This window comes from Nerophis lumbriciformis, linkage group LG28, assembly GCF_033978685.3.
Source record: "Nerophis lumbriciformis linkage group LG28, RoL_Nlum_v2.1, whole genome shotgun sequence".
NCBI classification, from domain to species: Eukaryota; Metazoa; Chordata; class Actinopteri; order Syngnathiformes; family Syngnathidae; genus Nerophis; species Nerophis lumbriciformis.
The window spans coordinates 21,779,030-21,804,864 of record NC_084575.2 but is presented as its reverse complement, the minus strand read 5'-3'; the positions used below and the strand labels follow the sequence as shown (position 1 = coordinate 21,804,864).

Here is a 25,835-nt window from a genome sequence, read left to right as displayed (position 1 = left end):
GGACAAGCGGTAGAAAATGGATGGATGGATGGTCTTTGCAGGATAACATATGTGAACTAATTTGACTGTGACCTGTCTCACTTTGTTTTTGAGTAAATCTTTTTTGGTAAGTCTAAGTTATTCCAGTAAAACAGGCCATTCATTTCAAGTGTGATAAATGACGTCACTGTGATTTTTACTTATAGCTTTAGTAGTGGATGCATGTCACCATCCTGCAATGAAACAGTGTCCACCGCTACGGGGATGCAACATTGTCTCCCTCTCGGTGTGTTAATAAGTGAGGCATACAAAAATAGCCTGCAATGACAAAAACGCGGTTTTCCTTTTGTGTCAATTGAGACGGGCGCTCAGCACCAATGGGCGCCGGAGGAGGGGGCATAAACTAATGAGGGACTACCGACCGTGACCTTGACAACACGCTATAAAGGAGGGTACTTCTCGCCCTGCTGTTAAATCCTCGTCAGCGGACAACTTTGCGCATTTCTTTTGGTAGGTTTCTGGTTTTTACGCACGGCTCGTCCGCTCTTTAACGCGCCGTGCTGACCTATTTTATTCCTCTTTCTTGATTCTATTCTAGTGATTGTACATTACTCTTCGTCTCACGCTGTTGTTGCGTAACGGCTGTGCGTTATTGTCCCAGTTTGGGTTACTTTTACGCGCATGCGTTTTACGTCAAAAATGAGAGAAAATGAGGGTGATGACATCCTAACATGATTTATTGCATTCCCATCGAAGCTCTCCCGCCATCTGTGAGGAGTGAAGAGTCGGAGCCATGTCTCGTTTTGACAGGAAGGAGTTCGGTGAAGCGGCGCCGTTTTTACGCAAATCCGACTTGGAGCAACTGACGGTGCAAACAGTCAGCTTTGACGGTAGGCCTCCTTTGACATCATAATCTTGTGTGGCACATTTGGAAATATTCTCAAATTAAATACCTTTTTAAGAAAAATTTTTTAACATTAATACATCTATTTTTTTTTTTAAATAAAACCTAAAGTTATTTAATTAAGCAACTCAATGTATGAAGAATAATTTATGTTATGCAGTAATTATTATTCAACCAAAGTAGTATTTTTTTTTTATCAAGACACACGTTTTTATATTAAGTAATTATGTTATTTTTCATTTCCACCTCATTGTGCCTTCAATTGGTTCCTACATGTTGTTTCCGTATACCTGAATACAGGACGGACCTAATGGTTGAACCAAAGAGCACGAGATAAGTGACGTGTGTGTACAAGAGTCTAGCATATATGAAATTAAACTACCTAAAAGTAACTAAAATAATACTTTCAAAGTAACTCAACTGTAACCCACAGTCTCCGAGACTGGGGAGAAACAAAATATTGAGGTTACACTTCCCGTTTTGTTTGTTATACGACGATTTACAGGCGAGTACAAAGATTGGTAGCTCAAGTGAAATACATTATTGTATATACACATTATATACTTTATTTGCATTATAATCACAGTACAAATTATGGTGCAGTATGGTTGTTGCAATTAATCCCAATGCTAACTTGAACATTAAATATTTACATGTAAATGGATTTGAATGCAGGTGCATCCATCTATTTTCCATACCGCTTTTCTTCATTAGGGTTACAGGTGAGCTGGAGCCTATCCCAGTTAATATATACACCCTGCCTTTGCTGCAAGTCGATCACGGCACATTTATATAAACAAGCATTCACAAATAGACAATTTAGAGTCTAATTGAAATGACATGCTTTATTTTGAGCTACAGGAGGAGGAAACTCCCAGAGAACATGCAAACTCTTGATCATTTATATGCACTGTGTATAAGTATATTTTTTCACTCCTGTGTTATAGGTAAGAAGCGAGCGTGGATCCCTGATGAGAAAGAGGCGTACATTGAAATCGAGATCAAGGAGACAACTGGGGACAAAGTCGTCGTCCAGACCAAAGATGGGAAGGTATAATGCACAAAACAATCGTTCCTCGAGAGCTTCATCCCATCCCATAATGTCCTCCTCGTGTTTGCACAGACTCGAACCGTGAAGGATGGAGACATTCAGCAGATGAACCCACCCAAGTATGATATGTTAGAAGACATGGCAATGTTGACGCATCTCAACGAGGCCTCTGTCCTCTTCAACCTGCGCAGACGCTACTCCGCCTGGATGATCTATGTGAGTATAGGCTGACCTCAACTGTGGCGTTTTTTATTGACCTTTCAGAGCTTTGGTTAGTGTTCATTAACTGTTATCTGACCTGGGGTGTACCTCAGACATACTCGGGTCTCTTCTGTGTCACTGTGAACCCGTACAAATGGCTGCCGGTCTACACGGCGCCCGTGGTCGCCGCCTACAAAGGCAAACGCCGCTCTGAGGCGCCGCCACACATCTATTCCATCGCAGATAATGCCTACAATGACATGCTGCGTAGTGAGTGCTCACACACACATACAACATAGTTTAAAACCAACATGCATATTAATGAGACAAACTTGTCTCTTTTTCAGATCGGGAGAACCAGTCCATGCTAATCACGTACGTATCTATCTCTAGTTCTATGAACATGCATCTCACACAATTTGTGAAATTTTTGATGATTCAAACAATAACTGGCAATTCATTAGGGTATTTTTCCTTTTTGACTTTTGCAAAAAGTACGTTTTTGCTTTTCTTTTGCTATAGTTCTCTGCCCTCTTTTCACCTGTTATTTTTCACACTCCTAGCGGAGAATCCGGTGCTGGCAAAACTGTCAACACGAAACGTGTCATTCAGTATTTTGCCATTGTGGCAGCTCTTGGGGAAGCATCTGCTAAGAAAGCAGTAAGGCCAACCTGGCAACATATATTTTTGTTTTTCTCCTCCCTTTTTCAGTCCTTTTTATTTGGATTTTTTTGGCTGTATTTTTTTTTCTTTTTGTTTTTCCCACCAGGAATCTTTTATTGTATTCCCATACATACCTGATTATTAAATTCATGTCTTCACCCTCATATGTTGTGCAGCCCCTTTTGACATGCTTTTTTATTGAATTTTTCAATTTTTTTCTCCCCTCTATTTTTTGTTTTGCTCCAGAAATTTTCTAATTTTTTTCTTATCATTAAAAAAAAAATAGTTTAACCATTTTTCACCCACACTTCATCATGTAAAACAAGGATCCCATTGTTTTTGGGGTTTTTTAACCAACGCTTTAACAACCAGTTCCTAATGTTTCGGTCGCTCATGCTGTTTGTTTCCTGTGGTGAAAGCATCTTTAATATGATGTCACTCTCTCACTCTTTTAAATTTTTCTCCTTGCAACAGGCTCCTGCCACCAAGACGGGGGTGAGTGACAGCGGCTCGACGTATTTTTAACAGCGCTAAGCAGTATGTTGTGCATCGATCAGACTGCCTTTACATTTTTGTTTTCTTTCAGGGGACCTTGGAAGATCAAATCATTGAGGCCAACCCTGCTATGGAAGCGTTTGGTAATGCCAAAACATTGAGGAATGACAACTCATCCCGTTTTGTGAGTACTTTATAAATACCTTACTTCTACTCAAGGGAAATTATTTTATAATTGATTGATATCTTCACAACTTTTGTTTCAATATTTTGCTTTCCGCTAAAAACTGCTCTTTTTCCTGTAGGGAAAGTTTATCAGGATACACTTTGGTCCCACGGGCAAACTGGCTTCTGCTGACATTGATATATGTGAGTTATTTTTTTGTTTTTTTCCTTTTTAATACTTCCTCTTTTATTCTTCCCTTTTCTAGTGAATGTGTACTTGTACTGATAGTATCCATCCATCCATTTTTTAATGAATTGTCTAAGATGTCCCCATATAATTTTTACATGAACAAAAACTCTAAAAGTGCACTCTACAATATGATTCAGAAGCTGTAAAGCATAATAAACTAAGAAACTTTCCGTGCTTTAACCACAACTTTCAACATTTGCATTTGACAATTAGAAAAACACTGAAATAGTACAGACTTCTGTTAAGCCCTATCTACTAGGGCAGTGGTTCTCAAATAGGAGTACGCGTACCCCTGGGGGTACTTGAAGGTTTGCCAAGGAGTACGTGAGATTTTTTTTAAATATTCTAAAAATAGCAACAATTCAAAAATCCTTTATAAATATATTTATTGAATAATACTTCAACAAAATATGAATGTAAGTTCATAAACTGAACATCAAATCAAGTAGGCTATTCCATTCATTACCATAAACCCAGAGTTTCCCCCATGCCATGATGGTTTGACCCTCACTAAAATGGCTGTCAAAAAGAACTGTGAAAAGAAATGCAACAATGCAATATTCAGTGTTGACAGCTAGATTTTTTGTGGACATGTTCCATAAATATTGATGTTAAAGATTTCTTTTTTTGTGAAGAAATGTTTAGAATTAAGTTCATGAATCCAGGTGGATCTCTAATACAATCCTGAAAGAGGGCACTTTAAGTTGATGATTCCTTCTATGTGTAGAAATCTTTATTTATAATTGAATCACTTGTTTATTTTTCAACAAGTTTTAGTTATTTGTATATCTTTTTTTCCAAATAGTTCAAGAAAGACCACTACAAATGAGCAATATTTTGCACTGTTATACAATTTAATAAATCAGAAACTGATGACATAGTGCTGTATTTTACTTCTGTATCTCTTTTTTTCAACCAAAAATGCTTTGCTCTGATTAGGGGGGTACTTGAATTTAAAAAATGTTCACAGGGGGTACATCACTGAAAAAAGGTTGAGAACCACTGTACTAGGGGTACTGAAAACATTGATTCACATCTGAATCATTATTTTTATTCATTTCGATTTAAAATTTCTAATTTTCAAAAATCGATTTAAAATATTTTTTTTTTTTTTTTTTTTTGGGGTGGGAATGATATTATTATTTTTCAACAACATGTCTTTGATTAAAAACAAACAACTGTTATTGATATTATTAATATTATTGGTACTCTTGCTTTTATAGATTGTTGGTTTTCCTTTTCTTAGTATTGTATTTGTAGGTCTTCTCAATTGCTTTCCAAATCTTTATGATTTCCTAAGAATTGTAAAGCTGGGAATTGGTTAGGAGTTGTGGATGCTCTATTTTCTTTTAGTCGACTGATTAACATTCTGGGATTTTTGTTTAAAAAACATTTTAAACTGCATTTTTAAAGAATATTTTTTAGGCCAACACTGCGCATATATGTCGTACGTCTGCAGCCAAAAGGAGATTTTGTCAAATGGAACCTGTTTTAAAAAGCCTTTATGATCATTTATATACCAAATACATTTAGAAAATCGTGTTGAATCAAAAATCGAATCGTCACCCCAAAAATCGGAATCAAATCGAGTCGTGACATGCTCAAAGATTTTCACCGCTCCTATCTACCAATAGTAAAGAATCCTTTATCAAATCTTGAATCCTGACAGTGAATTATGTTGCTCAATAGACAAACAAACAAACTCCAGCAAATTGATGAATAACTTTACATGTCCTTGAATGTTTTTTTGTCTTTCACTACCAAAGAGGCTGCAAGACGATTCACTCTTTACATCAGCCGTTTGTTCTGTAGGGGAATAAAATTCACAGAGGGAACCCTCTTCTCAGTCATCCACTCTCTTTGTCTCTGTGGCTAGAGGTGGGGCCGCTAGCGTACACACACTCACACAGAAGTTTCGCCTTATATTGTAAATCAAAACCTGCCCATACCTTTTTGAGTTATGTTGCTAACTAACTGACAGACAGACAAACCCCGACAATTGCATGTACTTTCTGGCAGAGGTAAAATACGTAACATTTTCATGGAAAATAAGGGAAAATGTTGATACATTTACTGTATGTGCTGCATAATTGCCCTTGCAGATATTGTACTGTAGCAGTGATACTGTCAGTATATTTTGCTCGCACTACAGGAGAAGACAGAGTTAAAATATGGGAAATTTACGATATTTAATCGGAGTAAAGGGCAAAATATGGTAGTTTTCTGGGAGGGTTGACAGATATGGTTTTCAGACACCGAGACAGCATCCATCAATTAAATTGATAAGTAAGGTGTAACACACCTTAATTGTCAGACAGAGACAACTGCTTTTCACACAAATAGCCCCATTAAACCTGTTGTGATCTATATATTTTTGTGAAATGTCAATAAGTTAGAGCAGGGGTGTCAAAAGTGCGGAGCGTGGGCCATTTTTGACAGCTTAGTTTTTATCGGTCCTTGGCATATTATAAAAATAGGATTAACTAATTATTCATGAGATACATTATTAGATGCTTTGTCGCGTATAACGCAAAGATAACATGGGGAGGTTTTGTTGTGATAGCATAGGATATATTGACCTATATTAGATTGGTTTGTAGCATCTTTAATGTTTAAAATATGTCAAAGTGGCCCCTTAATCTTTCGTTGGAAAATTTTTGGACACTTCTAAGTAGTGTTGATAGTATTTCAGATCTTAATAGTTCAAAAGAGACTCCTTCAACCTTGTGGTCGCCAAGCAGAGTCCTTGACATTTACATTGTAACTCAATGCCATGGATCTGTTTTATTGTCTCACAGTGCTACTCTCTTCTCCTCAGATCTTCTGGAAAAATCCAGAGTTATTTTCCAGCAGCCATGCGAGAGGAGCTACCATATCTACTACCAGATCATGTCTCAGAAGAAACCAGAACTTTTAGGTGGGTCCTTCATTGTTTGCTTTCATAACTCTGGAGTACATGACTAGAAATATGATATTTTTTGTTGTAGATATGCTGCTGGTGTCTTCCAACCCGTACGACTATCACGTCTGCTCCCAGGGGGTGATCACTGTGGAGAACCTGGATGATGGAGAGGAGCTCATGGCCACCGATGTAAGAGATTAAATGTTCTCATATTCTATGTTGGGCTACATCAGAAAACAATATGTGGGCCTCTACGCAGCACGCCATGGACATCCTGGGTTTCAGTCTCGACGAAAAGTATGGCTGCTATAAAATAGTCGGGGCCATAATGCACTTCGGCAACATGAAGTTCAAGCAAAAGCAGCGCGAGGAGCAGGCGGATGCCGACGGCACTGAAAGTAAACCTCCCACTGTGGGCACAAAAATGAAACAAAGGGTGTGATTTATTTTTGCTTTTGTTGGGGACAAGGTACGGACAAGGCCTCGTACCTGATGGGAGTCAGTTCAGCTGACCTCATCAAAGGCCTCCTTCACCCAAGGGTGAAAGTGGGCAATGAGTATGTGGTGAAGGGACAGAATGTTGAACAGGTGAGGACACACACACACACACACACACACACACACACACACACACACACACACACACAGTAGAGTACAACAGACAGCAGCACGAGTGTGGAGATGAATGATCATAATCCTCACTCCATCAATACAGCCACTGGTCTCTTAGCAACTGATGCTAAATGTGTGAATGACAGCTGCACTTCTTTGAAATGTGTGTGTGTGTTGTAGGTTAACTACGCTGTGGGCGCTCTGGCCAAAGCCACATATGACCGCATGTTCAAATGGCTGGTGGGAAGGATCAACAAGACCTTGTACACCTCGCTGCCTCGCCAGTTCTTCATAGGAGTTCTGGACATCGCTGGCTTTGAAATCTTTGAAGTAAGTTGAGTAGTTTAAACGAATGCGCACTAACATATGTTGATTATTGCTGGAAATCATCAGGGGCCTCATGTATTAAGAGTTGCTAGGATTTCCTACTAAAAACTGGCGCACGTTCAAATCCAGCGTACACAAGTAAAAATTTGGCTGTATCAAAGTGTGTGCACGCACTAATACAGACCTGGGCAAATTAAGGCCCGGGTGCCGCATGCGCCCCGTTAAGCTTTTCAATCTGGCCCGCCAGACATTCCCATGTATTTTTTCTAGATCCTTAAGAAGGAAAGTGTAGCTGCCATTATGATGTGCAGTGATGTTTTCTAATGACCGTAAGTCTTCAACTATACAAAGTATTTCAATGGTCGGAATCTGCACTTTTGCATGATATACTAGTTACTATGGTAATATAAGTGACGAGGCACCAAGCAGTGTGGGTGGGGAGCGTTTCCACAGAGTGTTTCCAGAGCGGCCAGCCTGAAATGCGGGTGTCAGGGACAGACGCGGAAGGAGATTTTTACAACAAAGTTCTGAAGCTTCGTCACCCTTCGCGTTCATAGTCCTCTGTGTTTGTTGCATTTTTGTTGCGTTTTGCTGGATTGTAAAATATGTTGATCGAGAGGGTGAGTGACGTTCATATGTTGTCAATATTCAGTGTTTTATCGTTCATAGTTAATAGTGTAAATCCCACATTCTTTATTTTCATGTACATTCTGGGTGTCTCATTCAGTAAAAAAATTTAAAATTCCATTCCGTTTTTTAAGGCGGTCTGTCATAACGTTTTTAGCTTTTATCTTATACCGGCCCCCAGACACATTTTTTTCTCTAAATTTGGCCCCCCGAGTCAACATAATTGCCCAGGCCTGTACTAATACATGCACATTTCTTTTTTGCATCACAATCAATTTATCACAGGTGTTTGTGTGCCCAGGCCACGTCCCCTTATAAATACTTAAATCATTTTGAAATTGTGCCTGAGATCTGCACACTGGCCAATCAGAATTCTGTAGGTTGTGCTTCTTTCTCGTGTTTCGAGCAAACAAAAGAGGGTTGAGATTGTGAGCCTGTCATTGCTGTGGGCTCAGAGTATCACAGGAACAAATTAGAATAATAATAATAATAATAATAATAGATTTTATTTGTAAAAAGCACTTTACATTGAGTAAAAAACCTCAAAGTGCTACAGTGTATAAAAAAAATAAAATAAAAAGATAATACAAAAATAAAAACTAGAACAGCCAAATAGCTAAAACTAGTATGCATATATCTAAAAAAAAATAAAAAAATGATTTTTTAAAAAGAAGGGTTTTTAAGCCTTTTTTAAAAGCATCCACAGTCTGTGGTGCCCTCATGTGGTCAGGGAGAGCGTTCCACAGACTTGGAGCGGCGGAGCAGAAAGCCCGGTCTCGCATTGTTCGTAGCTTTGTCCTCGGAGGTTGGAGGAGGTTAGCCTGTCCAGAGTGGAGGTGTCGTGTGGAGGATTTGGGGGTGAGTAGTTCTTTGAGGTAGAGGGGGGCATTTCCATGGATAAGTGAGACTACATCAGGAAGAAGGTAGAGAATATGATGGATGTGGCTAAAGCACGCGAGGGGACTGGAGAAAAAGTGGTGCCGCAACCTGTTTGAAAAGATATGTAAAACTTTAGAAGAGGTGGGTGACTCTGATTAACCCCAATATAAATGTAATTTGTGTAACTAACAACAAAATGTCTTCTTACAGTAGCCTGCTCACAGCCAGATTAGTTTCATGTGAAAATTATGTAATATTTGGTTTGCAATCTTTAAAATTAAATATATGAGGCTCCGCATATTTCCTTGCTCATTTCACTCTTGATACATCTCATCTTTGCCATGAAAAATGGCGTAAGCCAGGTTGTTGTGCATATGCAAGGTTAATACACGAGGTCCCTGGTTCTTTGCGTTTACCTCATTTTCTTGTTTCATTGCAGCTCAACAGCTTCGAGCAGCTGTGCATCAACTTCACCAATGAGAAACTGCAACAGTTCTTCAATCATCACATGTTTATCCTGGAGCAGGAGGAGTACAAAAGGGAGGGCATTGAATGGACCTTCATTGACTTTGGCCTGGACCTCCAAGCATGTATTGATCTCATTGAGAAGGTAAATAAGTCCTATAAGGATTGTGACGCACCTCGTTTCAACTACGATATCCTAACCCTGATGTTGTCTCGGCAGCCTCTTGGCATCATGTCAATCCTGGAAGAGGAGTGCATGTTCCCGAAAGCCACAGACAACAGCTTTAAAGCCAAGATGTACGACAATCACATTGGCAAATCCCCCAATTTCCAAAAGCCACGGCCGGACAAGAAGCGCAAGTACGAGGCTCACTTCGAGCTTGTGCACTATGCAGGAGTGGTAAGAGCCTTCTCTTTTGTTGTAGTTATTTTAGGGCTGTCAAATATAATGCATTAAGTCATGTGATTAATCACAATTAATTTTTACATTAACCATATATTCCATCCATTTGTTGACGCTTAATCACACAGTTTATTTACGTGATTGGTGGCGTGTGTTGCGATACGGTCAGTGATCAGGTCAATGTATGTAAGAAAGTAATTTGCTATGAATGATCACAATTATTTAAAATTCCAACAGTTTGATTAATCTGATTTCTTAAAAATATCTATTTGACAGCACTAATTAATTTAATAAATCATTTGGTTTTCAAAATTAATGATTTACTGTAGATTAATCCTTCATCATTATTAATGTAATTAATTTATTCTCTGGCAACCATTTCGAGCAGTTTTCCCAAGTAGTGTTACTCTTGTGCATGGTGCATATATAAAGAAAACACCTTTTAATATGAATTTAAAAATGCAAGCGGCAGAAAATGGATGGATGATATTTAATTGTGATTACCGTAATCGAAATTAATGCACAGCAACTCTGTGTATAATCTGATAATCGTTTTTAACATCTGATTTGTTTGGTAGGTGCCATACAACATCATTGGCTGGCTAGACAAAAACAAAGATCCACTTAATGAGACGGTGGTGGCGGTTTTCCAGAAGTCCGCTAACAAGCTGTTAGCTTCTCTCTATGAGAATTACGTCGGTTCAGATTCAGGTAGACTTTGTGTGACTGAGTTATACAAAGGAGTGTCTTTGGTGATGCGGTCAAAGTGATCAATGTGCCAACTTTTGGTCATCAGCTGATCCTAAGCCGGGGACCAAGGAGAAGCGGAGAAAGGCGGCCTCTTTCCAGACTGTGTCCCAGCTTCACAAGGTGTGCTAACAGTTCCAAGTGTGATACTTTGGTCGGAAAGGATGGTGGGCATCAAAGGAGCTTCGGGATGGAGGCAGTTAAGACTTGCAGTGATGTTTAGGGCAATGATCACATGAACATCACTTTAAGTCTGTGCTGGCTCCTCTCACAAAGCATCAATCCCGGAAGTCATGTATTGATTTTGGGGGAAATTATTTAGTTATTATTTTTCATCTAATTTGCAATGTTTATTTTTCTTTTCTTTTTTTTAGGAAAATCTAAACAAGCTGATGACTAACCTGCGCAGCACCCAGCCCCACTTTGTGCGCTGCATCATCCCCAATGAGACCAAGACTCCAGGTGTGACGCTCAGCTCACTAAATGAGCTAAACACTTTCTAAACACTTTCTAATCTGTACAGGGATCATGGACGCATTTCTAGTGCTGCACCAGCTCCGCTGCAACGGGGTGTTGGAGGGCATCAGAATCTGCAGAAAGGGCTTTCCCAATCGCATCTTCTACGCTGAGTTTAAGCAGCGGTAAGGACAACAAACACAGGGGCAAATAAATAACATTTCTTAGTAAAATAACAATATAAAATTCGGATTTACAAAAAAAAAAAGTTTTGTATTTATTACCGGTATTGTTTTTTTTAATTATTATGTTACCACTTCAAAAGGTTTAAAATATGTTTTAACTGAGGGCAGCATAATGAAAGGGATCCAGAGCCCACTTTGGTATTTTACGTTATGTATACCAACCCACGTAGATACAGTATGCTAAAAAGTTGTATTTATTTGAAGAAGAAGAAAATGCATCAGTTTCGTGCAGTAGGTGACAAGGTGAATTATTATAAACGTTTTCCTCCTTAAATTCCACATTTTTGCTGGTTTTTCTCTTTTTGCTGTTGTGGGTTTTTTTAATGAAAGAAAAAAAGCCCCATCACAGTTTTGTGCTGTAGATGACAAGGCATGTTGTCATTGTTATGACCATTTTTCTCCATATATTACAACTTTTAAAAATGTTTCTATTTTTGATACCGTTTTTTTATTTTACAAATGTTTTTCTCATAAATTGTGACTTTTTCCCCAGCCCAATTTCTCCAAAATTGCAATGTGTTTTGGTTTTGTATGTTCAAATATATATATTTTTAATAATATGTCAACCTAACGCCTATAAAATAGAAATTCCTCTATATTACGACTTATTATTCTAAGATTACAACTTTTTTCTCCTAATAGTCGCCCTTATTCAGTGACAGTCCATTTACAGTATTCAGTCAGGCACTTTGGTGGTCGGCTACAGTGTTTAGTAGTGGGGTGCATTTAGTTAGAAGTGGTTTGTCATTGAGCTCATCACTGCTTCGTAGTAAATGCTTTTGTGAAAAAGTTAATGATGAACAAGTTGCTTATTTCTCCTAATATTTTATCTTAATTGTCATAAAATGATTGCCTTTTTTCCATTTTATTGTTATTTTCTATTTTATCTTACTTGTATTTCAGAATGTGTGTCAAGAAAATAAAACAGCCATATACACCTCTGCTGTATATCTTATATTCCCTAATGTCTAAAATGTCGGCTAGCTAGCTATTAGGGGTATTTTTTCCCCTGTCAGTGTTCACCTCGATCGATGAGTACGGTGCCCTTATAGGGTCAAAAGGCATGTCAGCTTGTTGATCATTGTAAAAATAAACTTGTTGTAAGTTAATTAATTGTAATAGGATATAAATGAATGCACTTTTATGCTTTTTTTGTTAGTGTTTTCATTGTAAAGGAATATATGTAATGCCATTGCCCTTCATTACACTTTCTGGATATCATTATGAATAAAATAGCCTAAATTCTTCCATTACATTCCTGCAGCTATCGTATTCTGAACCCACAAGCCATCCCAGATGATAAGTTTATGGATAGCAGGAAAGGAGCAGAGAAGCTGCTTGGCTCCTTGGATCTTGACCGTAGCCAGTATAGATTTGGACACACAAAGGTAGAAGGCGTAATGTCCAATAAGCTATTAGTTTTGTTCTAATTATTAACACGATAAAAAAAATAAAGGTTTTATTTATTTCCTCGATTGTAGGTGTTCTTCAAGGCTGGTCTACTGGGTCAGCTGGAGGAAATGAGGGACGAACGTCTTGCCAAAGTGTTGACGATGCTGCAGGCCGTTGCTCGAGGCAAAATCATGAGGATGCTGCTGAGGAAGATGTTGGAAAAAAAGTAAAAATATTGTGCATGTCTTGAGGGAGAGAGAAAAATACCTACCAGCTGTTTCACCGAACAGGCTAAAAAGCAACTGGCTCATCTTGTGATATCTGATACCTCAGTGTTCACTCCCGTGCTGTATTACGTTCGGCATGCAAGCGCAGTGTTGTCGGCGTGTGTGAGGCGTGTGTGAGGCGTGTGCTTGCCCTTTTACGGTTACCAGGCATGTCTTCTGTTAATAAGGGTCCCGGGCACACATTCTGGTACACCATTCTCTCGGTAAAGCTAACAATGCTGACGCTGTCCTCAGAGCCACATGGCGACATGTGTCAAGCGGCAGCTGCTCAGACCCTCCCTAAAAATACAACCCTCTTCTTGGGTGCCCGATGGCCCCCGAGCCCCTTTTGTCCACAGCGCCTGTGCTTTCAAGTGAGTGCATGGAAGGGATGCGTGGCGGGTGACAGAGGATTAAAGCCTGCCGTCGAACAGAAGGTTTGGGTTGCTAAAAAAACACAGACACTCACCTTTGAGGGGCACAGTGTGGAGTCATGTCAATAACCAAACCACCCTCCTCCGCGTGTGCACACCCACTGAAATTCACCCTCTAAACCCTGACGGAAAAGTCCTTGAGCGCTGGGTTGTGGCTCCATATTTAGGGCTGTGAGAAGCCATCCTGCTGAGACTAAATCAATCCGCTAACCCAGTTGGGGCCGTCGTGAAACATCAAAAGCGGCGTTGGGTGTATCATTTCACATCGTCGTAGCATCCTTCCCCGTATGATTACAGCGACTACATCAAAGGCAAGTCACTAAATAAAGAAATACACAACTCTAGAATTACACTTTTGACGAGCTCATTTAAATGTGATGTCTGGAGGCCATGCGTAACAACTGGCCTTTCTGCTATTTGAAAGTCAAGTACACTAAAAAGGAAATGTTGCATACATATTTAGATAATGTTTTAAAAATGTGACATGGTACCAGTGCATGTAAACACTTTGAGTAATATTATATTGATAGTCAAGTAGATAATTATTATTATTAGATTATTTTGAATAATATTAAATTTATAGTATTATAGGTTGTAAAATAAAATCTGTAATATGATTGGTAATCCCAGTGTATGTAAAAAATGTAGGTAATAATAAATTGACGGTACAAGTGGATGTTAAAAATGTAATAAACATAATATTTCACAAGTAAGGCTGTCAAATGACTAAACATTTTTAATCAGAGACAGTTTACATATCAATTCATCGTGATTAATCATCTTTTTAGCAATGTCTGAAAAATTTACATTTTCACTATATGTTTATTAGTTGTTCCAAATGAAATTCTAATCACACTAAAACATTAATTTATCTCCTCTTATACCCAGGATTCGGCTTAAGGCTTGCAATACAGATATTTTTAGAAAATAATTTACATTTTCAAACACCGTACAGAAAAAATGGTAAAACTACTAGAAATACCACACTTGTATCCTACACATTTGAGCCATGATTAGATATTAAAAGTGTTCATGTTTAAATAACCCCGCGACCCCAAAAGGGACAAGTGGTAGAAAATGGATGGATGGATGGATGTTTAAATAAATTAGTTAGCACCGTTAAGTTTTGTTGTTTTTTTAACAGCCATAATCATGGTTCGGTTTTGTGTTTATTTTCACGACGCTTTAGGAAAAAAACGCACAATTACTTAGTATTCATGATTTCAAGAATAAAACAAAAAACTGCAACCTGCTTGCAAGTCATTGTTCAATGAATACCAATGTCAAATAAGAAAATAATTTAGATATTGCATATGCTCCTGTAGGTATGCTTCTGTACTCAGCCGTTACAAACTGTACTGTTACAGACCCGAACATTTACATGATTATAAAATAAATATATTGATCATGTGCGTATTGATTACAGGGATGCTTTGATGATCATCCAGTGGAATATCCGGGCCTTCAACACAGTCAAACACTGGCCCTGGATGAAGCTCTTCTTCAAGATCAAGCCTCTTCTGAGAAGTGCGGCCACAGAGAAGGAGCTGGCCGCTATGAAAGAGGAGCTGGCCAAGCTGAAGGAGGCCTTGGAGAAATCCGAGGTAAAGCGTAAGGAGCTGGAGGAGCGGCAGGTCGGCCTGACCCAAGAGAAGAACGACCTCTCGCTCCAGCTGCAGACAGTAAGTATTTATTCCCAACTCATCCGCACATTCTCCATTTAGAACAGGAGTGGAGAAATATTTTTCTCTTGTCATTCTCATCGTAGGAGCAAGATAATCTTGCCGACGCCGAAGACCGCTGCGACCTGCTCATCAAAACTAAGTTCCAGCTGGAGGCCAAAGTGAAAGAACTCCTCGAGAGGCTGGAGGATGAGGAGGAGACAAGCTCTAATGTGTTGGCCAAGAAGCGGAAGCTGGAGGACGAGTGTTCCGAGCTGAAGAGAGACATTGACGACCTGGAGGTCACCTTGGCCAAAGTGGAGAAGGAGAAACACGCCACTGAGAATAAGGTCAAACACCTCACATGAGAACGCTGATGCATAACAAACACACCTTTTGGTATTGAAATGATACCAAGTAAATATAGGACCAGTATTGCAGATACTGAAACATTTGTATTTTATATATTTTTTAAGGTCATTAAATGATTTGTTTATGATTGTAATCAGAATAAAACGAAAGCTATATTAGGGGAAAAATATCAACAAACTTATTTGTGAACAATTTAACAATACTTAAGTACAATATAAGAGGACTATTATTACTACTACTATTATGCATTTTCTTCCCTATTAATTTATACATACAATACAGGAAACGTTTTTTGCTAATATGAACATGATGTTAAAGGTGTTAAGTGCTTATATATTCCCTTCTTTTTTAAAGGGGAACTGCAGTTTTTTGGGAAATGTTTCTATCATTCTACAATCATTTTAAAAGACAAGACGACGGATTTTTTTTTTTTTATGCATTCTAACTAGTAAATAAACGTAAATAAAAGTCCGCTTACAACGGAGCCAATGAAAGGTCCTCTATTCCGCCCGGAAAACCCAATAAATAATCATCCAAAAACTGCCAACAATACTCCATTTACATTTTGTGACTTGAATATTAACCAAGTATTAGTGATATTGTTATTATAAGCACTAACGCAGACAAACTATTTATAGTGGCGCACTAGCTTGTGTGGCTATGTTTACTTCGACTGGTAAGCTACTTCCTTGCCTCTGTGCTTGTTGAAGTTTGTTGTAGATCATAAATCATGCCTCTTACTGCGATAGTAGAAGGATGAGGACATAATCTGACAAGTTGGTACACTTTGACAGCCAATTTCGACCCAGAAATGGCGAGAGACATAAAAACACACTCGGTTCCAAACCCTTTTTTCTTTGCGAGGACTATGAGACATTCTTCATCTAAATGGGAATATTGTATATGAACATCCCAGCAGTAATGACAGCAGACCTTGTACATTAAATTGTTTTTTTTTAATGTATGTTAGCTGTCATAAAGTCTGCAGAAGTAGTAATCAGTGATGTTGTTGAAAAAAAATGAGAATGTCGTGATGTGCTTTTGAAATTAATGCGCCGCCCAGGCTTAAAATGAGCAAAATATGTAAAACATTAAATGTTGTTATTAATGTGTCCGTTACTACATTACATATATTCTTACAGCATTTATAAAACCTTAATGGAGGTGTTTGGATGTGTTATTTAGGGGCTTCACAGACAGAATAGAGCGACGCCCATAGACTCCATTGTAAGCGGACTTTTGATCGCATGTATTTACTATTTAGAATGCATATAAAAAGATTGTGAATGATAGGCAAAATTCCAAAAAAAGAGAAGTTCTCCTTTAAATGTCTTTGCTTCGACAAAATGAAACCATTGATCTAGATTAGAAATTCATGAGATTTTCTGTAATTGTGATTCATCAACATTTTTCCTCAGCAACCCTGTGATTAAGCTTGAAAAAAATTGACACCGCTAATATAAATATAAGTATGTCATCATTGTAACAATTTAGACAACAAAAAACACAGATATTTGTGAAAATAAACATAAAAGAGAACTGAAAAATATCAAACTCATCACGCTAGGATCAATCTGATGCTGATACTGCCCTTAGTATTGATGTTTGGATTGATCTGCCCACTTCATACTATCCAGATTTAGCCTGGTTAGCATTGTATCTGAACATAGAGACTTGTTCATCATTTATATTTCCACTAAAGCATGTTCTACTCAGCAGTGGAGAGCTCAAAGTCAAAGCACTGAACTTCTAACTCAACGGAACCCACTAGTAGGACCTGTAGCCGTCCACAGAAATGCCTAACTAAATGCTGTAACTGCGCGGTCACCGAAAAAGGGGAAACATTTAATACATTTACTTGCAATGATGGTTTGATACCAAGTTGTTGTGTTTGACACATTGGTGATCTCACAGGTGAAGAACATGATTGAGGAAATGGCCGCTCTGGATGAAAACATAATGAAGCTAACTAAGGAGAAGAAGGCCCTCCAAGAGGCCCACCAGCAGACTCTTGATGATCTTCAGGCAGAGGAAGACAAAGTCAACTCTCTGACTAAAGCCAAGGCCAAGCTGGAGCAGCAAGTTGATGATGTAAGTTTATCATACAAACATTTACCGTATTTTTCGGAATATAAGCCGCACCGGAGTATAAGTCGCACCTGCCGAAAATGCATAATAAAGAAGGAAAAAAACATGTGTAAGTTGCACTGGAGCCCGGCCAAACTATGAAAAAAACTGCGACTTATAGTCCGAAAAATACGGTACTCTCATTTCCAACATAATCTCACATGTAAAGTATACTAGCCTACTGTGCAGTAGTCTTGTTGTTTTAACAACCCTTCACAGCGGATATACTAAAATACTAAATAGAAAATAGGTTTAGTTTACATAGTATTTTATAATCAACCTTTTGCCATTTTTAAGATTTTATGAGATACTTAATTTTTTTTTTTTTACAAGCTGTAAACTATATCCCGGGTTCCCCCTTCTTGTTACTGATTGTGGCGCACGGCATAGGAAGATGTATTCAAAGCATTATGGGTAATAAAATGGACTGGTTTGGTTTGAGTGTACTTTTATGTATCATTTTTAAGATTACTCCCCAATTGCTTTAACCTCCCCCCCTAATTAGAAAGTGCCTTCTTCTACATGTACATTAATGACAAAGAATACACACATTAATTCATATTTTTGTATGCGCACCTAATATTTGGGTGTTAGCCAGAGAGAATATGGACATTCTAGTTGTAATAGAACTTGTTCTTAGTATTCCCCTGTGAAGCAGCATAAAATGTAATATATCGATGTATTTATTTTCAAAAATAATAAAAAATACATTTAAAAAAAATGTTATTTAAAAAAAAAAAAAAAAATTGTTAATTGTAATTATTTTTGATTAACGTGTTATTTAAAAAAAACAGTTTTCATGTTTTTTTAAGTTCTTTCTTATTTTTTATAATAAAATGTAATAGTTAATGCTAACTGAGAGTTTAAACTCTACTTCCATGCGATTCTTTAGTAATGCATGTTTTGTTAGGATACTGCTGCTAGAAACTTGCCTTTCTCATTTCAATCAGCTGGAGGGCTCCCTAGAACAAGAGAAGAAGCTGCGTATGGACTTAGAACGAGCCAAACGCAAGCTGGAGGGAGATCTAAAACTCTCTTTGGAATCTGTCATGGATCTGGAGAACGACAAACAGCAGGCTGAAGAGCGGCTCAAAAAGTATGGCCGATTTCTTTCTAGCCTGTGAAGTGTGAAAGACGTGTGTGTTGATAAAATTATGTGTCATTTACCAGAAAAGACTTTGAACTAAGTGAAATGAACTCAAAAAGAGAAGACGAGCAGGCGTTGGTCAACCAGCTCCAGAAGAAAATCAAAGAGTTACTGGTGGGTATTGTCTTTACATCTGCAAATGCAGTTCCATTTTGTTGTGTAAATCATGTATTTCCTTCAGGCTCGCATAGAGGAGCTGGAGGAAGAGCTGGAGGCCGACAGATCTTGTAGAGCTAAAGTGGAGAAGCAGCGTGGCGATGTGGCCAGAGAGCTCGAGGATCTGAGCGAGCGCCTGGAAGAGTCCGGCGGAGCGACGTCGGTCCAGATAGAGATCAATAAGAAGAGAGAGACTGATTTCCTGAAGCTGCGGCGGGATCTCGAGGAAGCCATGCTGCACCACGAGACCACCACCGGCGCCTTGAGGAAGAAGCACGCCGACAGCGTTGCTGAGCTGAGCGAGCAGCTCGACAGCCTGCAGCGAGTCAAGCAGAAGCTGGAGAAAGAGAGGAGCGAGGCCAAGATGGAGGCAGATGACCTGGCCTCCACTGTGGAACAACTCTCCAAGGGCAAGGTAGATTCAAACTTAGACTTAGGCCCTGTCTACATTAAGCCGGATAACTCTTTAAACAAATAATTATTTAGCCTAAGCCCCGTATCAGCCACACTAAACCATTGTTTAAGGTTCCCCTCCTTGGATAATTTTATACACAGGTAAGTGCGCCGTGTATTTCTTGAATCTCCGGCTCTTGGCTTTGTATGGACTCATCGATCGTTTACAAACTGAGTTCAGAGAGGAAGTGACGCCAGAAAGGCCGCGCCCCACACAGGAAGTGACGTCAGAAAGAACGCGCCACAGCCAGCTTCATAACAACTGGTTTTGTAACTCGGAGCTAACCACTGGAAATATGGAGGCGAGCCATCCAGACATGCCCGTGTTTCTCCTTCCGTCTGTACAGACCCTTTTGGAAATCACACATGAATACCTTAAGAGAAAGCGATTGCAGCTATTTCGGATACAACTTTCGAATGTCCAGGTCAGCTGGGATTCTACTTACCGAAAAACTTTGTCTATTTGTCGAAGGAGAGACAACGAGAATGCGGGCCTCCATGGATGTGCTTTGTATTAACTGGCCGACAAGGGAAGACTACGGAAAACAGTGAATGCTTTTGGACTGGCAAAGCAGACTGTATCAGTTATTGTCTGCCATGTATATATCGTGGACTCAACGTCTAGGTCTAGAGTATATAAAGTCACCAAAAACGAATGGACAATTAAGGTGAAGACAAAAGAGTGAGGAGTGTTCTGACCAGATATCTAGATCCCTAGATTGATTGATGTAAAATGTTCTTTATCACATTGTTTACTTTCACGTGTCCATTAACGATTTGATTAATTTATGATGGCTCAGGTGTGATTCACTACAATAGGGCCCCACAGCACACTAAATTCCAGTTAATTGAAATACCACAACACTGGATATTGTTCAGATAAGTTACATTTAAGAACTTCCACACAAAGCAACACTGGAGGTGACTGACGTGCGCATTTACCGCGCATGCGTACTAGGTCGCGTTGCGCCGGCGGACGAAGGGGGCCAGGGGGTCTTAAATGACCATTGTGTGTGCGTGGACAAGGATAAGGTTAGGTGGGATTTACCCTGGATAACCTTAGCCGGCCTAGTGTAGAAGGGGCCTTAGACAAACTTTATTGATCCACAAGGGAAATTTAACATATTGTGTCACGTGGAAGAAAAAAGTGATGATCTTCTTCTTCTTTTAGGCTAATGCAGAGAAGAATTGTCGTCTGTATGAAGATCAGATGAACGAAGCCAAAGCCAAAGCGGAGGAACTCCAGAGGCAGCTCAATGATAGCAGCAACCTCAAGGCCCGAGCTCAGGCTGAGAGCGGTAAGGAAGTTTACGCACACTCTCGACAAAAAGGTACAGTGCTTGTCGCTGGGGGTGTACCTTTTTCACGGACAATTCTGTACCCAAGTCCATTTGTGTACCTTATCAATTTGTACCAGTTAAAGTAAAATTGTTTCCAACCCCCTAACCCTATACAGCCCAAAGTGTTTTACGTAGCAGGAACCTCTTAAATAACTAATAGCGCCAGGACAATTTAAACGTGTGCTTAAAGCCATTATTACATAAGAGAATAAAAGCTCAATACGCAACAATACGTGTAATATTAAAGTATGGAATTGACAATAAAACAAGGTCATGTTTAAAATGATAAATAAATGTTGATAGAATAGAGATGATGGCAGTAACCAAATATGCTAATAAGAGAAAAAATATATTATTACTAACGTCTCTAAATGCCTCACATTTAATTATACGACCGCATTTTTCGGATTATAAATCGCTCCGGACTATAAATCGCACCGGCCGAAAATGCATAATAAAGAAGGAAAAAAAACATATAAGTCGCACTAGAGTATAAATCGCATTTTTTGGTGAAATTTATTTGATAAAATCCAACACCAAGAATAGACATTTGAAAGGCAATTTAAAATAAATAAAGAATAGTGAACAACAGGTTGAATAAGTGTACGCTATATGACGCATAAATAACGAACTGAGAACGTGCTGATATACGCCTAGTCTCTTACGTGAATGAGATAAATAATATTATTTGATATTTTACGGTAATGTGTTAATAATTTCACACATAAGTCGCTCCAGAGTATAAATCGCACCCCCGGCCAAATTATGAAAAAAACTGCGACTTATAATCCGAAAAATACGGTACTATTCGTATGCCCTGTTTAAAATAAATAAATGGTATTGTCTAAGTGCTAAAAAAAACGTATTGTGCATGGATTGTGCAAACGTGTAAACATGCAATCATATACATACATACGTACCAGTATATACAGATACAAAGAACGGAAGACGTACTACAAAAAAGGCTCATTTTTGGAGCTAAACACATTTTCAAGAAGCAGTACCTTAGGGTTGTTATGGTACAAATGTGTACTTTAAATCACCATGTACCTGTTAAACTGAAGTTCTAAGATGTCCAAGACTTCTTAGTAACACATTTCCTTGACACACGCAGCCGAGATGGGAAGGAAGCTGGAAGAGCGTGAATCGACGGTCTCCCAGCTCCAGCGCGCCAAGACCTCCTTCGGCCAAAATGCCGAGGACCTCAAGAAGCAGCTGGAGGAGGAGGCGAAGGTCAGTTCTTACGTTACGGACTTCACTGCACGGAGCTTCACAGCTTCAACGCGACTCTCCCCACACATGACGGTTTATCTCTCCAGGCTAAGAACGCCCTGGCGCACGCCCTACAGTCTTCCCGCCACGACTGTGATCTCCTCAGAGAGCAGTATGACGAGGAACAAGAGGCCAAGGCGGAGATGCAGAGAGCTCTGTCCAAGGCCAACGCTGAGGTCGCACAGTGGAGGACCAAATATGAAACTGATGCCATCCAGAGGACCGAAGAGCTGGAAGAAGCAAAGTGAGTGACAGACACTGTGTACACAAATTCTATTTCGTCTTCCAGTAGAAATGCTATTCAGTAGTTTGTGATCATTTATAAACCTTCATTTTCAAAAAGCTTTCAAGACCAGTTTTGAATGGGCAAAGTAAAATCACAACATTACATTGAGAATCTAGATAAACAAGTTGATAAGGCAATCTTTAAAAAATTATCAGTAGACATTGTAAAAATATCAATACAAACACATAATACACAATATAAATGCTATTGTTGGCTACATATGGTTAATGTAACATTGCTAAAACAACAAATTGAATGACCTCACGTCGCAGGAGAAAAATAATTGCTCCTTTCGATGGTCACGTCCAACACTTGACCATACTCTTGTTGCTAGGCAGAGTTCATAGGACTTCATCATATCCATCCTTCATAGGACAATTTCAAAAATGTCATTCATACACAAAAGCCCAGGGATATGCAACTCTATTGTTTTGGGAGCCACATTTAGAGAAAGCTAAAGACTGGTCAGATTACTGCCATCACAATTAGTCTTATTTTGTGTATTCCGTAGAATCCTCTACAGTACACATTTAATTTTTGTCTCTATTTTGTCAGAGTTACACGAGCGCTCTGCTGCTTTTAAGGACCTCAGACTAAAACAAACAAGCTAGTCAAAGATCATATCTGACAGCACTTTGGTGTATTTAAGAATCTGCAGCACAAATGTGAGTGCCTCACAAGTTTTTTGAACTGAACTTGTGGGCCACCAGTTGAATAGTCCAAATGATTAAAAAAAAAGACCTAAAATTGAAGCTTGCGGTGCACTTACCAACTTAACTAAAGAAGTTACATAAATAACATAAACACTTTAGTTACATGAATCACATTACAAAAGAAAATTGTCAAAAAGCAGAAGAGTCTTGAGTAACGCCTCTAATATGTAAATCACAGGGTTTAGACCCCAGTGTTCTATGTTTGCTAGTAAGGTTAAAATGTCAATGCAATGGGTTTACACTGGTCTATATATATATATATATATATATATATATATATATATATATATATATATATATGTATATATATATGTATGTGTATACGTATGTGTATATGTATATATATATATATGTATATGTATGTATGTATATATATATATATTAGGGCTGCAACAACTAATCGATTAAATCAATTGAAATCGATTATAAAAATAGTTGGCGATTAATTTAGTCATCGATTCGTTGGATCTATGCTATGCGCAGAGGCTACTTTATTTATTTATTTATTTATTTTTTATAAACCTTTATTTATAAACTCCAACATTTACAAACAGCTGAGAAACAATAATCAAAATAAGTATGGTGCCAGTATGCTGTTTTTTTCCCCCAATAAAATACTGGTAAGGACAGAAATTTAGTTTTTCTCTTTTATCCGATTATTAATCGATTAATCGAAGTAATAATCGACAGATTAATCGATGATCAAATTAGTTGTTAGTTGCAGCCCTAATATATATATATGTGTGTGTGTGTGTGTGTGTGTGTGTGTGTGTGTGTGTGTGTGTGTGTGTGTGTGTGAGTGTGTGTGTGCGTGCGTGCGTGTGTGTGTGTATATATATATACTGTATATATATATATATATATATATATATATATATATATATATTTGTGTGTGTGTGCAAAACAGGCTTGTAGGGATGAAATAGGTCAGGAAAAAACACAGAGGCTAACGTATATTCCGCTCTACCCCGCTATAGAGCACAGTAGAACGGATAAATCACAGTAACTTCGCATGAACTTTCAGGAAGAAGCTGGTGGCGCGACTTCAAGAGGTAGAGGAGACAATGGAGGCCTCCAATGCCAAGTGCTCCTCTCTGGAGAAGACCAAGCACAGACTCCAGACAGAGATCGAAGACTTGGCCATCGATTTGGAACGTGCCAACGCTGCAGCTTCTGCCCTGGACAAGAAGCAACGGAATTTTGACAAGGTGCTCATAAAGAAAATAAATGTCTCGACGTTGTGGTTGACATTTTTAAAAGGCTGTAATATCTTCTTTATTTGTGGAACAGGTGCTGGCTGAGTGGAAACAGAAGTATGAGGAGTGTCAGATGGAGCTGGAAGGTTCTCAGAAAGAGTCTCGTGGTCTGAGCACGGAGCTGTTCAAACTGAAGAACTCCTACGAGGAGACTCTGGATCATCTTGAGACCATCAAGCGGGAGAACAAGAACCTGCAAGGTACTGCAAGAAGTGTCATTCAAGTCATTTTGACTTCCTGCTGACTAGGACTTGTGCTCCAGAGGAGATCGCTGACCTGTCTGACCAAGTCAGTCAGGGACACAAAACCATCCAGGAGCTGGAGAAGATGAAGAAATCTCTGGACTTGGAGAAAAGTGAGATCCAAGCAGCTCTGGAAGAAGCTGAAGTAAGTCCTTACTATGTGCTTGTGAACTAACGACCTAGCAGGTTCCACATGTAAAATTGAATATGCAACATTTTGTAAAATATTAAAGCAAAAAAAAAAGCTGACTTGACAGCAAAATATGTAAATATGTTATTTTGTAATCCGTTCAATATTTGGGCCATTCCACCCAACCGGTGCCATTTGTGTCCCCTAAAATTTAAAGGCACAATAAAATTAACTGCAAATTGACAGATTAATAAATACATTTAAAACTAACAGTATAAAGTATATTGAACAGTGAATAAGTAACGCGTGTTGCGAAATTTTTTATTTTTTACACATTTGTGTTCCTCTTTATCCAAAATATACTTAAAGTTTATTTTAGTGAAAAAAAGGGTTAGATTTACACTTAAGTGATTTCCCTGGTTCCTCAAGGCACGTAATTATGGTGCGTTCAAGGACCGCAAATTTGCACAGAATTTTTTTTATCAATGATCATGAAAAAAAGTTGGTTTGGTAACAAAAGTGTATTGACACAATAGTAAAACTTACACTTTTGTTACTTTGAAGACCTTTCAAATATGTGTTGAACAACAATGTGGTTCTGAATGTAAAAATTTCATGAAATACTACTTTGTACAATTTGTGTGTTTAGTTTCCACTCAAACGCTTTGAGGTTGGAAATTTCCCAGCATCCCTGAAGGCAACATAGCCAATATAAAATTAAGTAAAAAACCCTCCATTGATTTATTGTTGTTATTGTATTGATTGTGTCTTAGGGCACGCTGGAGCATGAAGAAAGCAAAACTCTTCGCATCCAACTGGAGCTCAACCAGATCAAGTCTGACGTTGACAGGAAGTTGGCAGAGAAGGATGAAGAAATCGACACCCTTCGGTGAGTTCTACTCCCGTCGTCCCCATCAACCTGCGATGCCGTCAACGAGTCACTGTACTTTTTTCTACCTTACGCCTCAGCCGGAACCAGCAGAGAGCCCTGGACTCCCTGCAGGCCACCTTGGATGCCGAGACCAAGTCTCGCAATGAGGCGGTGCGGCTGAGGAAGAAGATGGAGGGAGACCTGAATGAGATGGAGGTGCAGCTGAGCCACGCCAACAGGCAGGCCGCGGAGTCTCAGAAACTCTTGAGGAATCTGCAGCTTCAGATCAAGGTGAGTCGCTGACTGACTCGCGTCTCTCGTCACTTTCTGACCCCGGAACAAAAAT

General features: G+C 38.9%; 1 protein-coding gene across 1 annotated transcript in view; it reads left to right on the top strand.

The window, feature by feature from the left end:
* Positions 1 to 412: 412 nt before the first annotated feature.
* Positions 413 to 25,835, top strand: part of myh7ba (myosin, heavy chain 7B, cardiac muscle, beta a) — a 31,277-nt gene continuing 5,854 nt past the window's right edge. The window contains exons 1-37 of the mRNA XM_061923874.2: positions 413 to 489; positions 736 to 869; positions 1,831 to 1,934; positions 2,007 to 2,150; positions 2,249 to 2,405; positions 2,483 to 2,510; positions 2,699 to 2,795; positions 3,273 to 3,293; positions 3,385 to 3,477; positions 3,599 to 3,662; positions 6,527 to 6,625; positions 6,696 to 6,799; positions 6,870 to 7,008; positions 7,080 to 7,198; positions 7,403 to 7,552; positions 9,495 to 9,665; positions 9,741 to 9,920; positions 10,502 to 10,634; positions 10,720 to 10,793; positions 11,045 to 11,132; positions 11,194 to 11,311; positions 12,636 to 12,759; positions 12,853 to 12,989; positions 14,890 to 15,145; positions 15,232 to 15,474; positions 17,411 to 17,587; positions 18,574 to 18,719; positions 18,794 to 18,884; positions 18,952 to 19,341; positions 20,551 to 20,677; positions 21,834 to 21,952; positions 22,039 to 22,235; positions 24,015 to 24,198; positions 24,281 to 24,446; positions 24,509 to 24,633; positions 25,392 to 25,507; positions 25,588 to 25,780. Coding sequence (XP_061779858.2) covers positions 773 to 869; positions 1,831 to 1,934; positions 2,007 to 2,150; positions 2,249 to 2,405; positions 2,483 to 2,510; positions 2,699 to 2,795; positions 3,273 to 3,293; positions 3,385 to 3,477; positions 3,599 to 3,662; positions 6,527 to 6,625; positions 6,696 to 6,799; positions 6,870 to 7,008; positions 7,080 to 7,198; positions 7,403 to 7,552; positions 9,495 to 9,665; positions 9,741 to 9,920; positions 10,502 to 10,634; positions 10,720 to 10,793; positions 11,045 to 11,132; positions 11,194 to 11,311; positions 12,636 to 12,759; positions 12,853 to 12,989; positions 14,890 to 15,145; positions 15,232 to 15,474; positions 17,411 to 17,587; positions 18,574 to 18,719; positions 18,794 to 18,884; positions 18,952 to 19,341; positions 20,551 to 20,677; positions 21,834 to 21,952; positions 22,039 to 22,235; positions 24,015 to 24,198; positions 24,281 to 24,446; positions 24,509 to 24,633; positions 25,392 to 25,507; positions 25,588 to 25,780 — 4,971 coding nt within the window. The 5' untranslated portion in view covers positions 413 to 489; positions 736 to 772. The remainder of the gene's footprint in view (positions 490 to 735; positions 870 to 1,830; positions 1,935 to 2,006; positions 2,151 to 2,248; positions 2,406 to 2,482; positions 2,511 to 2,698; positions 2,796 to 3,272; positions 3,294 to 3,384; positions 3,478 to 3,598; positions 3,663 to 6,526; positions 6,626 to 6,695; positions 6,800 to 6,869; positions 7,009 to 7,079; positions 7,199 to 7,402; positions 7,553 to 9,494; positions 9,666 to 9,740; positions 9,921 to 10,501; positions 10,635 to 10,719; positions 10,794 to 11,044; positions 11,133 to 11,193; positions 11,312 to 12,635; positions 12,760 to 12,852; positions 12,990 to 14,889; positions 15,146 to 15,231; positions 15,475 to 17,410; positions 17,588 to 18,573; positions 18,720 to 18,793; positions 18,885 to 18,951; positions 19,342 to 20,550; positions 20,678 to 21,833; positions 21,953 to 22,038; positions 22,236 to 24,014; positions 24,199 to 24,280; positions 24,447 to 24,508; positions 24,634 to 25,391; positions 25,508 to 25,587; positions 25,781 to 25,835) is intronic.